This window comes from Pongo abelii, chromosome 3 (assembly GCF_028885655.2).
Source record: "Pongo abelii isolate AG06213 chromosome 3, NHGRI_mPonAbe1-v2.0_pri, whole genome shotgun sequence".
In the NCBI taxonomy this organism is placed as follows: domain Eukaryota; kingdom Metazoa; phylum Chordata; class Mammalia; order Primates; family Hominidae; genus Pongo; species Pongo abelii.
The window spans coordinates 175,453,709-175,467,944 of NC_071988.2; the positions used below are offsets into that span (position 1 = coordinate 175,453,709).

General features: G+C 36.7%; 1 protein-coding gene across 3 annotated transcripts in view; it reads left to right on the plus strand.

Moving 5' to 3' along the window:
- TMEM131L (transmembrane 131 like) overlaps positions 1 to 14,236 on the plus strand; it is a 169,552-nt gene that overhangs the window by 115,321 nt on the left and 39,995 nt on the right. For 2 of the 3 annotated variants that reach the window (XM_009240384.4, XM_054554579.2), the window contains 11 exons: positions 693 to 751; positions 1,067 to 1,175; positions 2,342 to 2,435; positions 2,961 to 3,114; positions 3,709 to 3,879; positions 5,245 to 5,314; positions 6,403 to 6,520; positions 8,588 to 8,729; positions 10,010 to 10,119; positions 11,291 to 11,363; positions 13,752 to 13,879. In XM_009240384.4, coding sequence (XP_009238659.3) covers positions 693 to 751; positions 1,067 to 1,175; positions 2,342 to 2,435; positions 2,961 to 3,114; positions 3,709 to 3,879; positions 5,245 to 5,314; positions 6,403 to 6,520; positions 8,588 to 8,729; positions 10,010 to 10,119; positions 11,291 to 11,363; positions 13,752 to 13,879 — 1,228 coding nt within the window. The remainder of the gene's footprint in view (positions 1 to 692; positions 752 to 1,066; positions 1,176 to 2,341; positions 2,436 to 2,960; positions 3,115 to 3,708; positions 3,880 to 5,244; positions 5,315 to 6,402; positions 6,521 to 8,587; positions 8,730 to 10,009; positions 10,120 to 11,290; positions 11,364 to 13,751; positions 13,880 to 14,236) is intronic. The other variant, XM_002815223.5, reaches the window with a different exon arrangement.

Below are 14,236 nucleotides of genomic sequence, written 5' to 3' on the forward strand. Positions count from 1 at the left end.
CTCCTGGGCTCAAGCATTCCTCCCCGCTTGGCCTCCCAAAGTGCTGGGATTGCAAGCATGAGCCACCGTGCCCTGCCTTGGCAGTCTTAATTGGTTAAACAGCCTTTACCTTTCAGTCTTCAGAGCTGGCTGTGGTAGTGCTGGATCAGCACGAGAGCTCTCCTGTCCTCAGTGCTTGGTGATTCTCATAGTGGCCGAGTGAACATCTATGAGGGGCAGATCCCTGACACATGGGGACCATTTCTGTTGGTGAGGGCTAAAAGGAAGCCTGAAACCTGAGATCTTAGGATTTTCTTCTTTCCAAATGTGGTTATCCAAATGAGGAAATGAGGAGCTTTCTAATCAACAGGAGAACATAGCTGTATTTGAAGTCATCCAGTTGGTTAATTTCATTCAGAAGAGCATTGTATGACCCTAAACTCAGAATTTTGCTCCTGGTAGTTCCTCATCATTTAGAGGGTTTAGGTTGGTAGGCATTTTTATAAGGATCTTTTTTCTTGTGATTAAAAAAGAAAAAAACAAAACAAAACACCTCCTAGTTTTGATTTCAGTTTTGAGAAAACAAGTTAACATTTTTTATAGAAATGTGTAATGTGGTATTTTAATGACTGTATGAAGGTGTGAGAATGAGATGGCTCTGTTTTAATCTTTCATTAAATACTCTGCTTTAATACTCTGATTCTTTTGGACAGATGACTCAGCAGTAGATATGTATATATTACATTCAGGAAACAGCCTTATATGGATACAGGTAATTGTAAATGCTTACCTAAAGTAAATTTTAAAATTGCAAGTGTGCATTTAATTGTAGAATATGAGGGTTTTTCAGGAACAGAGACAGAAGCACTATCTCTATTCTCTTTTGCTTTAATTTAAGCCCATTTGCCCTTGCTTGAACCTCTGTTTGTATGAAGATTGTCAGCATCCCCTCCATATGGTTATGGCACAGATGTTGAGCAGTTGCTGTGTATGGCTGGTCTGTGCTATTTATTCTAACAGTTGATTCAAACTGGATAAATACTCTCCCAGCTTAGAGTAGTCACATGGGACTTTTCTTTTATTTCAGGATATACACCATTTCTCACAGAGAGATGCTCTGTCTCCGCAGTTTGAACCAGTACTACTACCTACTTCTACAACAAACTTTACAAAAATTGCTTCTTTTACCTGCAGAGGTACAGATTTTTAAACAGATTGTCATTTGACTTTTGTTATCTGGTTGTCATGATGGGAACTCTTTCTACAACTACAGATTAGGCATGGTTTCAAAAAAGTGAAGGCAATGCGTTTGATTTCAAGAAGTCCCAGCCTTAATAGTTCTAAGATAGTATGATGTAGAAACTATTGTTGATGCCACTTTTATTCTGCCACATATGTAGGATTTTGAGTTTAAAGCTTAATATTCTGTGTTGATAACGATTAGGAAGGAAAGCACTGTTAGGTTTTTGACAGGAGTCTATGCAGGCTGTTTCTGAGGGAAAATTGGCAAATCTCTATGAAAATTTAAAATGCACATATATACTCTTTGATCCTTAATTCTAGTTTTAAGAGTTTATCCTCCAGATATGTATGTATTCAAAACTGTACCTATAGAAATGTGTGTTTGTTAGGACAGGAACAGCTGATCATCTGTGTTCAGATGTGAGCGAGTGTTCAGAAACATGCATGGACAGCGATGCGAGCAGTGTGTGTACGTTTAATTTTTTTAGAGGATATCTGTGTACTTATACATGCACAGAACACCTGGAAGGATGTTGGAGAAACTGCTAACAGCTGCCTCCTCTAAGATAATTGGGAGTCAGGGTGAAGAAAGGTAGATTTTATTTTCACATTTTTTTGTTAGGGTTTGAATTTTTAAAAACCATATGTATAACTTAAAAAAAGTTGGTTATTAGCATCAGAGAGTTAAGAATTGAACACAAGTGACTCAATATTATAACCTAAATCAAGGAGAGCTTTAAAGTATTATTTTGATCAATCAGCAGTGCTTTCAAATGCAGCCCACTTTCTGCTGGTCAGCTCCCTTTTGCTCTTTAGGTTTTATTCCTTTCTTGCTCGTGCCTCCACACATTCCCCCTTACTCTGCCAAGTGAGCTTCTTGTTTCACTTTTGTCATTTCTGGTAGAGAAGTTGGTTTTTAAAAGTATGGACTTCTGGATAATTGGCAACAAAGAAGATGGCAGGAACATTTGAGAAAGTAGTTACCTTTTATGTCTGATTCACTATTTTAACGGAGACAGAAAAGTGAATAAAAATTTATAAATAAGACATATATCTTTTGTTCAGGCTTAATGAAAGAAAAGGTACTTAAGCTTCACATTTATTTCTTTATACCACAAAGCAGCTACATCATGTGACGGTGGAATTATAGAAGATGTGAAGAAAACACACACTCCAACACTAAAAGCATGCCTCTTCTCTTCGGTGGCGCAGGGGTAGGTTACTTCCACTTTCCTTGAAATCTTACATTATTGTTGTTGTTGTTTTCCCCTCTAGAAATGCTTTAAAAATATAGTGATATGACTTGTATGATTCTCTCTCTCTCTGGCCTTGCCTCCCCTTGCCTTAGCATTGCTAACAGGCAGTGAAAGGGATATTAGCTGAATGGGGAAAAGGAAGTTAAATAATTCAGTTATGAAATAGGTTCAGCGTCAGGCATCCAGATGTGTGAAAAGAGTACATATTCACATGGTGTTTCTGAGTTGACTTCAGGTTCTGGTTTGGTCCTGGCGGCCTCTGTGAGCTTTGCTGGCCGCAGCCTGGTTGCTTCCCCTCTGGCTTCCAGTTGCTCCCTATGTGAGCCAGAAGGTTGAAGGAGGCGATTGCCGAGGTTGTTTCTGGTGCTAGCTTTCATTTAGTAACGTTTTATGATGCTCCAGTTTTTGCAATTAGAGGCTCATAAGAGAGCTGACTGTTGTCCCACACTCAGGCCTGATAGCATGCATGTCGTCTGTTCACAGGTATTTTAGAATGGACTCTTCTGCAACCCAGTTTCACATAGAGACTCATGAGAACACATCAGGACTTTGGTCAATATGGTACCGCAACCATTTTGACCGTAGTGTTGTATTAAATGATGTGTTTCTTTCCAAGGAGACCAAGCACATGTTAAAGGTACATATAGTATTTTTCCCCAAGTTTTAGCTTATTTTAAGCTTTGTTTAAGGTCAGATGCTGTGAAATTATTTCTATAAAATAATAAAAAATATTCCAAATGCTATGAAATTATTATTTATATAAAATTTTATGATTTTTAAAACGTGTTTTTCTTTTAACATTTTCAGAATTACTTTTAGGAGACTTCTCTTTCTCTCTTTTTAAAAAACTGTTTTTAAAAGAGCTCAAAGGGACCAGGATATAGCCTTTCAAAATTATTTGCTCTTACCATTATTCAAAAATATTATGTATATGTATTGTTCTAAAAAGATTAGTAAAAATGAGCCTGGTTCATAATAAAATAGTAGGTTTTTTGCAAAATATCACTTACTGAAATTTCAAGATTACTTTTGTGAAATTTAAAGCAGTGTCGTCTTAAGCATTATTTGTAACTTATCATTTCTATAAAAATATTGCAACTTTTGATCTGGAAATAACTGAGTAAAATCATACTTTCTGAAGTATAGAAGAATGTTAGCATCATACTTTATAATGATCTTAATCATAATTAGTGTTAGGAAAAGTAATTTCTCTTGCTTCTTTTCTTTTTAGATTCTGAATTTCACTGGCCCTTTATTTCTACCTCCAGGCTGTTGGAATATATTTTCTTTGAAACTTGCTGTTAAAGACATTGCCATAAATCTATTCACCAATGTATTTTTGACTACAAACATAGGTGCCACTTTTGCAATACCTCTACAGATTTATTCAGCACCAACCAAGGTATTTTCTACAATACTATATGTGTGTTACAGTTTTCTTAATTACTGTTGCTTTTTATTAACCTTTACTGCTTGAGTTTTATTAACTGGGTTAAGCTCATGTTCTTTAAGGCTAAGAAACTGAAGGATATTCCCAGGCCAATCTTGGATGATAAATTGTTCAGACATAAAAATCTTTATTTGGAAAGAGTTTTCTTTTTTTATAAAGTAATTTGAAGTTCTTGAATGAAATAAGGCATGACCAATAGGTTAACAGATGTCATTTTCATTAATTTCCAAAATTTGTAGAGCAACGAATATGTGTTTGCTATAGAAAACACAGGTTGGCTTTTAGTACATACTTGCAATGACTTAATAAATTAAATTGTTAAATGCTTTATTTGGATCTCTTCTAAGTGACTATTAGTTGCTCGTAAGTCTTGAATTTCCTTAGTGGGCCAAGTATAAAGCCTGAAAAGATTCACAATTAAGAAAATGCTTTCTAAAATCTGGGTAAATTATATTTAATTTAGACCGTCTTAAATATGTCTCTTTTTTTCTTTAATATTTATTTCTTTTCATTTGGTTATTATTTTTGCTTCTTTTTGCTCCAAGCTATTTTGTATAACTCTGGGTTCTGGTTTTTCTATGCAACATTCATGCAACCATCTTTATTTTTTTTCTCACTTATAGTGTGGATCTTTCGTAGTTAGAAATGCCTCATGCTTAACTAGCTGTAAGCGTGCAGATAGGAATTCTAAAATTAAACAATGTAAGGTTAATTCCATGTATCCATATTTTGAGCAGAGGTGGTTTCTTAGAAATTTTTTTTCTATTCAAGAGATGCATATCAGCAGAGTGTGGGAGGAGCAGGCAGGTTTCAGGTATACCTGTAGGAAATGGGAAATTAAATGTCCTGAATAGCTAGGAGTTGTTATAGATTGGCATACTGTTTCCCAGAGGATTAGAGTTCAGTTAAAAAAAACAAAACTTCTGACCACTGAGAATGTCCTGAGACTAATTTAATCTTTTTTTTGTTAATTTTTAATTTTTTTTTCCAGTTAGGGTCTCACTCTGTTGCCCAGGCTTCAGTGCAGCCATGTGATCATAATCTTTAATTCAGATGGCAGTTTGGTGTCTTGTGGGCTCAAGGGTCATTATTGTCATTGATTATTGTGCCTGCAAAATCCACTCAGTGACCCTCCCAGGGAGAGACAGTTCAGATTTCTCTGAAAATTCCTTAACAATTAGAAGGTAATTTTTTGGCTCGTGGTTAAAGGGAAGTTCACTGAGGTGCAGGCCAATGTCTGCTTTGAATTTTAGTGCATTAGGATTTTTATGTTTAGTGCTGTGTTTTAAGTTATTCATATATTACTTTTCAATCTAGGAAGGGAGTCTGGGTTTTGAAGTGATAGCACATTGTGGCATGCATTATTTCATGGGAAAATCAAAAGCAGGTAAGTATTTTGCCCTTAGGCTTTCTGTAGAACTCTAGTTTGGGGGATGGGAAGTAGTGAGGAAAATTAGCATTTGTCAATGGAATAATTAGTTTTATAAAGGCATCATATTCTCTAGAGAGGATGATCATTAACAGAATGACTTAAAATTGTTAAGAACCCTCCAGAAACACCTGGGGTACTGTAAATAATGCCCCTTTATTATCTAGTGGCTTGTACTTCTGCAAGGGATTTTTGTTTTTCAAATAACATTGTTTGATCATCATAGCACCCATAGGAAAAATTGGAAGATTCTGATTCTCTTATAAAAGAACTGACTAGAAGTTAGTAAAAATAACTTGGAATTGTATTTGAGGACTTAAGTTATAGGAGTGTGAACATCTTGCAAAGGGTGCTAGTTGTGATTTGAGACTGAAGGGCCTTAGTGTTGATGTACAAGCTGTTTCTTGTTTTGAGTTTTTTGTTTTTGTTTTTTTTGTGTGTTTTGATTTATAGAGATATTTAGGGAGAGTTTTAAAGTATAGTGTTTTTTTTTTTTTTTTTTTTTTTTTTTTTAAAGATTCCCACCTCTCCTTCCTGATACCCTCCCTAGCAAGACAGAACAAATCTATTGGTAGAATGAGGTGAACAATAGACCAGTTATAAACATACATCTTCTCTAGGATCGGCCCCTGGTCTGTGCCCCCTTTCGAGAACTACTATTTTCCCTCAGTACTCTAGATAGTGACCTGTAAGACGCGTTGATGATTAGCATGTGTGTGGAAGGAGTTTCGCATTTTAGATTTAAAGCTGTTAAAAATGTTCCAAGTATAATTTTGTTTCAGGCTGTATTCATGAGCCATGTGTCTTTTACGTTATTACCTTTACATAATTCGATTTAGTTTTGTTTTATGACATGTTTGTTTAATTTGATATCATTTGCCATTGAGTTAGAGGGACTTTTAATAAATAAGCAGCAGAGACAGGTGGCATTTATTAACTCTACAGTCCTGTCAGTTTAAGAAGTTTAATATTAAGCCTTTGGCATTATTAACTAATTGAATTATGTTTTCTGTAAATCTAAATATGGAATCTGATCTAACTTTTAGGAAATCCTAATTGGAATGGGAGCCTTTCTCTGGATCAGTCTACCTGGAATGTGGATTCTGAACTTGCAAATAAATTGTATGAAAGATGGAAGAAATATAAAAATGGTGACGTCTGCAAGTACGTCTTCACTGTCTTCTTTTTTGTTCGGTGGTGGGGAGACACTGTTAACAGTAGTCCCTCCTTACCTGTGGGGGACACATACTAAGACCCCCCCTCACCCCACCGTGGATGCCTGAAACTGTAACAAACCCTATACACTATGCATGAATTTATTTTTCCTTCATCATAATTTCACAAATAGAAGATTCATTCTTAACTGTAAATCTTAGCAGTCTCAGCATACAATTTTTTTCTATTAAGTCGACAACTTTCACCTTTTTGGGTAAAAGGAAGCACTTTATGGCTTCTCTTTGGCATATCTGAATTGTCAGCATCACTCTTCTTGCACTTTAAAGCCATTATTAAGTCAAATAAGGGCTACTTGAACAAAAGCACTGTGACGCCAGGACAGTCAACCTGATGACTGAGATGGCTACTAAGTGACTAGCAGGCAGGTAGGGGATCCAGTGTGGATATGCTGGGCAGTGGGATGATTTGCATGTCCCAGACAAGATGGAGTGGGGCGGCTTGAACTTTCATCATGCTACTCAGTACTGTGTGTAATATAAAAGTTATGAATTACTTCTGGAATTTTTCACTTAATATTTTCAGACCCCAGTTGACCACAGGTAACTGAAACTTTGGAAAGCAAAACTGTGCATAAGGGCTAAGGACTGTACACAGTATTTTATTGACATTACAGTCCTTAGTTTCTAGGGATTGATACTTCTCTCCAGCTTTTAATTTTGACAAATTTCAAACCTCAGAAGTTGAGGGTAGTGCAGTGAATTCTCAAATATTCCTCATCTAGATTTTGTTCACCAGGTGTTCACATTTTATCACTTTTGCTTTATCTCTCTCTATATGTGTACACACACACACATAGAAACACATACACGCACAGACTTTTGGCCGAGTCATCAAAAGTGAGCTGTAGATGTCATACTTCAACTCTCAATACTTTATTAGGCAATTCTTTATTTCCTAAAGAGAATATTTTCTTATATATAACTATACTACCATTGTGTACCCAACAAACTTGACATTCATGTAATTATATTGTTGAATATACAGTCTGTGTTAAAATTTTCCCTAGTTGATCTAGTAGTGTTCATTATAGCTGCTTTTTTCTTTATCTTTTCTTTTAACCCAGAATCTATTGAAAGGCCATGCATTGCATTTGGTTGTCTTGTTTTCTTAGTTTTCTTTAGACTAGTGTTCCTACCTTTCATCATCTTTCGTCATGTTGATACTTTTTAAAAGTTCAGGCCAGTTGTTTTGTAAAACATTCCACACTCTGGATTTTTCTGATTGTTTCCTCAAGTTCATGTTCTGGTTAAATGTTTTTGGCAAGAATATGAGTTATCTGGTTGAACTTGTGTCTGTATTATTTCATCTTATCAGGAAGTACGTAAATGTCAGTTTGTTCCATTATTGGCATTGCTGAGTTGAGTCGCTTGGTTTAGGTGATGAGTGACAGAACTCTCCATTGTACATACCTTTTTCCTTGTGTAATTAATAAATCTGTGCTGTGATAATTTGATAAATTACCGTATAAATGCCCTGTTCCCTAAGGATGTTTTATCCCATGGTTTTAGTATCTATTGATAATCCTTGCCAGAATCAATTGTTAGACTAATGGCTGCAAAATGATGTTTCTGATTATTTTGTTCATTCTACATTTATTGGCAGATTTTTTTTTTTTTCTAAAAGAATGTTTCTCTTGCTTTAAAGCATCACTGTGATTCTTTAGTTGCAGTGTTGTACTCTCTTACCATCACTATTATTTTTGGTGATAAATTGTTCCAAATTTGGCTGGTAGGAGCCCTTCGGCTGGCTTGTGTGGCCCTTTGACATGTTCCTGTTGTTGTTTGAGTGCTTCCTTGCTTTCTAGTAAAACAGGGCCTTCTAGGATCGATCTTGTACTTTCCCATCCCCAGACCTAGAATAAACCATTTCCCCAAGAGCCCTTTTCCTTTAAGTGGGAATAGTATTTAGTGATTTCTCTAAATAACAAAATTATTAAATATTAAATTTTTAAATATCAAAATATTTTTCATAATAGTTTCTTTATCAATTAAACAGGAGGAATGTTTTGGGAACAACTCGATTTGCTCACTTGAAGAAATCCAAGGAGTCAGAGTCCTTTGTTTTCTTTTTGCCTCGTTTGATCGCAGAGCCTGGCCTCGTGTTAAACTTCAGCGCAACTGCCCTTAGGAGCAGCATGGTGAGGACAGTGTGTCTTTTCATTTCTTTGTCAGTGACTCCCTAGTGCTTGGGTTTTCAAAGTACCAGATTATGTCCACCTTGAGCTACCATTTCAAAGCCAAAATTAAGGCGATGTCAGAAGAACTAGATGAGCAGTAAAGCTCTAAACAGACTGAAAATGCAGGAAACAAATAGACTTTGAATTGAGTGTACCCTCCATAAATATGTCAGTTAAGAAAGTACTCAACTGCAAACAGCAGAGAAAATCTTGACTGGCTTAATTAGGAGTCATTTTATAACAAGAAGCTCAAAGGGGAGAAGTCCAGAGCGAGTCAGGTTGTGCTCTCTGTGATGCCATCAGGGACTGAGGCTCCTCTCCCTGTCTACTGTCCATCCTTAGCGTGTTGACTTCGGTGCTTGTCTGTGCGTCTCTCGTTCAGCTCCGGTGGCGGGAAGACTGGGCAAAGGGAAGGAGGTGCCTCCAGCAGACTTCCATTTATGTCTCATAAGTCTCATGGCTAAGAACTCTATACCACACGTGACATGAATTATAATGTATGACTTATCAGGTGCTCATAGATTTTCTTAGAGATGACATCCTCAGGCTGTTTTTTAACTTTTTATTTTTAAATGATTTCAACTTAGAGAAAAGTTTCAAGAGTAGTATATCAGGAGCTCCCAAAAAGAAAATCAGGAGCTTGCAAAAAGAAAAGAATCTTTTTGCAAAGATTCATCAATTTTTAATGTTTGCCACACTTGCTTGAACATTCTCTTTCTGCATACATGTATCTTTGTGAGCCATCTGAGTGTCAGACGTTACACCCTCTTACCTCTAACTTTCAGTGTGAATTATTTAAGAACGAGGGCTTTTTTCTGAACCATAGTATAATGATCAAAATCAGAAAATGCAACAATCATGATGCTATTATTTAATCTACAGTAAATATATACAGTATATATGTATATATACTACATATATACAGTATATGTAGATCAAGTGTTTTCAGAGATCCCACTGTCATACTTTCCAGCATTTTTTTTTTTCTGGTTCAGAATCCAGTCCAGGATTTCTCATTTCATTGACAGGTCTTTTTAGTCTCCTTTAATCTTCCCCAGCCGTTCTTTGCCTTTTATGACATAGATATTTTTGAAGCGTGCTGGCCATTTATTTCCTATGATGTTTCTTGATTGGAGTTACGTGATGTTTCCTCATGATTAGGTTATGCTTTTTGGCCAGAATATCTCAGGAGGGATGCTGTGTCCCTCTCAGGGTTTTAACTTTTCTTTCCTCACACCTAGGTCAAGTACTTTGTGGTGCAGAACCCGTCCTCTTGGCCGGTCTCCTTGCAGCTCCTGCCTCTCTCCTTGTACCCTAAACCCGAAGCCCTAGTGCACCTGCTCCACCGATGGTATGAAGACTTTTTTTCTGAGAGGCAGTTTGGGAAGTACTGGGAAGACTTAGAATTACTTAATGTCCTACACTTTTTCAACCAGGACCTGTGTGTGGATGTGGACACAGTATTAACCTATTAGCTCATGGACCTTGGGCATCCTGCCCCTCGGTGCATGTGATTTGATGGAACTACCTGGCTCTGTGTGTTATGTGGCATCTTCAGTGTTACTATGCGAAGTCCACTAACCAACAGATCCTTTTCTTTAGCTAGGGAACCTTTATCATTATGTTTTTTCACATATACTCCTAACATTTAGACTCACAATCATGGTGATTTCTGGGCAGCATAAATAAGTTTAGTGTTTTAGTCCAATTGGGCCTCCATATCTGCAGGGGAATTGGTCACAGGACCCCCTCGGATACTAAAATCTCAAGGATGTTCAAGTCCTTTAAAACCATTGATGGAAAAATTGGCCCTCCTTATTTGAGGTTTGGAACCTGCAGATGCAGAGGGCTGAATGTATATTCTTGTCTAGCATTAAACAGGAAGAGATGATAATTAGTTCATGTCTGTTATATCTTATTTTCACACAATCACAGTTTTACTTAGAATGTTTTCAGCTTCTCGTTTAGTAAGATCCACCCTTATCCCAGGGGTTCTCAGCTTTTGCAGTATTGGTATTTTGGACCAGATGGTTCTACCATTCTGTTTGGTGGGGGTGGGAGGGGCCATCTTGTGTGTTGAAGGATGTTTAGCAGCATTCCTGGCTTCTACCCACTAGATGCCAGTAGGACCTCCCCAGCTGTGACAACCAAAAATGTCTCCAGACATTGCCCAGTGTTTCCCATGGGATAAAATTGCCTTTGGTTGAGAGTCACTTTTTTTTTCAAAAAAATTGCTTTATATTTAGAGCTTCTGTCACCATATGCTTCCTTATATCCTGTGATGCCAAAGTCATTCATTTAGCAATATTTATTGATCACTGACAATATGGCAGATATGGGTGTGGGAATGTGGGGTGGAGCTGGGACACAGTGGTGGCAGGATGGGATGAATTTTGTGTGTATGTGTGTGCACAAACACGTACTCATCTATGTATAAATGTATATATGTGCACACACTTATTAAATCTTTCTTTACTGGCAGATGTGAGTGCTGTTTTAAACATTTGCTTTTTTCCTTATAGGTTTGGCACTGATATGCAGATGATTAATTTCACAACTGGTGAATTCCAGCTCACCGAAGCTTGCCCTTACCTGGTAGGATGTTATCCTAAAACAGAAAAAAGAATGCCGACAAACTAGACACATGAGCATACAGGCCTCTTTGATTTATGTTTAAAATGTCTCTTATGTACTGTATATGGCTCTTTTATTTTGATTCTCTAGGCATTAACAATACATAGCAGATTTTTCCAGTTAACTAATGCAGTAGGAGCTGGGTTTATGTTAGCTCTAAGTCATTTTAATTTGATGATTTAGAATCATGTGAGTAAAGAAATAACAGCTGAACAGAGCTTTGTAGAAAACCATGAAACTTGAGACCCCAGAATTTATAATTCTCTTAAGATTCCTTGGCCCTCAAGTTCTTTTTTAGGGCAAGATAAGGAAAAACAAACACATTTAAAAAAATCTTCTCTTACTAAACTGTGTTCCTGTTTTTAGCAAGTCACCCAATTTCTGTGATGTTTACCTTATCTATAAAAAAGGACTACTCTAAAATTCTTAAGCCTGTGGGCAATCATGAGGTCTTGCCCAAATACTTAGGAGGAGGAGTAAACATGTCATGTGGTGAAGATGCTATTTGCCTGGGGACTTGGCAGCCTTACTTCTCAGTTTCCACTCAGTCATTCCGTGGCCATTTGTATACAGCTGAGTGTTGGCCTTACAGGTATTCTGTGTTTTAGATCAATTCACAAGTGGAGTATCTGTTGACAAAAAATACATACATACACATGTAAACTCACATATGCAGATAACTCTATTTTTACTACACTATATTTAAGTGCCTTGGGTATTTTCTTCTTTCTTTATCTTTATCCCTCCAAAAAAATCCCTCTAGATTACTTTCAATAACAGAAGGAGGAAGACCACAGATAACCCATTACTAGACTCTTCTTTCTTTTCTTAAATGTTGAGGCAGCACTGGGCGAGGGTTGGGGGGAGTGGTGAAGCCGTGCACCCAGGTGTGGTCTTATTCTTGTTAGTGAGCCTGCCCCCTCTCTCCTTCTCATTTTCTCCAGCAGGAGATCTTCAAGGCTATTCAAGATAATTAGTCCAAAATACTAAATGATATCTTGCCTCACTGGTATCGAATCATGTATAGCTTGAAATTCCAAAAATAATGCCCATTTATTTTAAATCTAAATATTCTATTTAGATGTGAACAAATGATGCAACTCATTTGGAAAAAGTTTTTATCTATGACTGAATATTTTTCCCAAGAAATATTATATATTTGGGATAAGGGAAATTATTACTATCGTTAATTTATTACATTGACGAAAAGAATAGTTAGTATCAGTGCCTTGAAAACACTGAGTTAAAATTTAACTCAAAATTGTTATTAGAATTCTTCTTCATGTAAAGAAAGGCTTCCTGCATTTTGATTTTAATGATTTGCTTTTAGAAATATAGTTCCTTGGGTTAAGAACATTGGAATTTTTTATATACCCTAAAAATGTCAGTGCCTGGCATATAAGAACCATTTAATAGAGGTGCTGTTTTTACTATAAGTTTAACACCAAAAGTCAGCAGCTTTTAAATTCAGTATTCATATTATGTGCGTAAAGCAGGGTTTCTTCCTTCATGGAGTTTATAATTCTAATAAAAATAAATCAAATAATCAAATACTATTACTATTTCTTTTTTTCAGATGGCATGGGTAACACTAGCAATAATTGAAAGATAAAAGTTAAAAACAAAGAGAGATAATATTCTTCAGGATTATATATTAGCTCTAAGAAATTATGCATTGCATTGTTTTTAGTGAGATGGAGCTAGAAAAAGCAGTGGAAAGAGGGAAAGTCGACTTACCAAAAAGATAAAAAGAATTAAACCTTGGATACTGAATTTAGAGCACAAGTTTTATGCCAAAAAAAAAAAAAAAAAAAAAAAAAAGACGTCTTGGAGAAAATAGAGGAAGATGTGAATAAATAAAGATCTTTCTTCTGACTGGAGAGACTAAATATAATAAAGATGACTTCTATATAAACTTAAATTCAGTATAAAGAAATTATATAAAGAGATCTTTGGGTTGTCCAATGGTGAGTGAGTGGTCATGTCAGATTGCTTTAGCATTCAAGCAGAGGCTGTTGGGTCTGTTTTCTTATTGATGCTTTACATTCAAAGCATCTTTGTGTAGAAAGCTTCTAGCCCCAACTTCCATTCAAACCAGGATGCAAATCCTCTCTCCAGCATCTGTGTCAGGTTGTCCTGTAGTCTCTGCCTATATTTCTTAGCTGTGGCTCAGAAGCTGTTTATTGGAGTGAACTCTCAGGATAAGCAAGTTCAAACAGGTTGATTAGGATGATCAAATCTGGACTTTAAAAGAAAAGCAATCATGTTTAAACTCTAGGATGCACTTAATGACAATGGAAGCTTGCTTTCTAGGAGTATGACATTGTTTAATATGTTAATAATTTGCAGGGTACGCATTCTGAGGAATCCAGCTTTGGCATCCTCCACTTACATTTGCAGCCTTTGGAAATGAAAAGGGTTGGCGTAGTTTTCACACCCGCTGACTATGGAAAAGTTACCTCACTCATACTAATCCGGTAGGTGTGTTCCTGTCGTAGAATCTGTTTCTTTCTCGCGGACTCATCTGTGTAAATCTCTTTAGCTGATAGTTGACATTCACTTCTCAGTCAGACCTTCAGGATGAAGGCTATGTTGCAGGGCAGGAAGAAGTGGAAGCTGAGAAAGAGGTCACTGGAGGCTTGACATGTAATCCCCAGGGCCTCAGTCTCCTCTCTTTTCCAATAGGGAGTGTGCGTGCATGTCTCCAGGAGAGGTAGTGCTTTCCACACAGCTTCTCTTCCGGTGCTGTCTCAAAAGGCAGAACACACTCACGCGGATCTACTCCTCTGTCTTTAGCATAGAAAGATCATTAAAGGACTGCTGTAGATATTTTC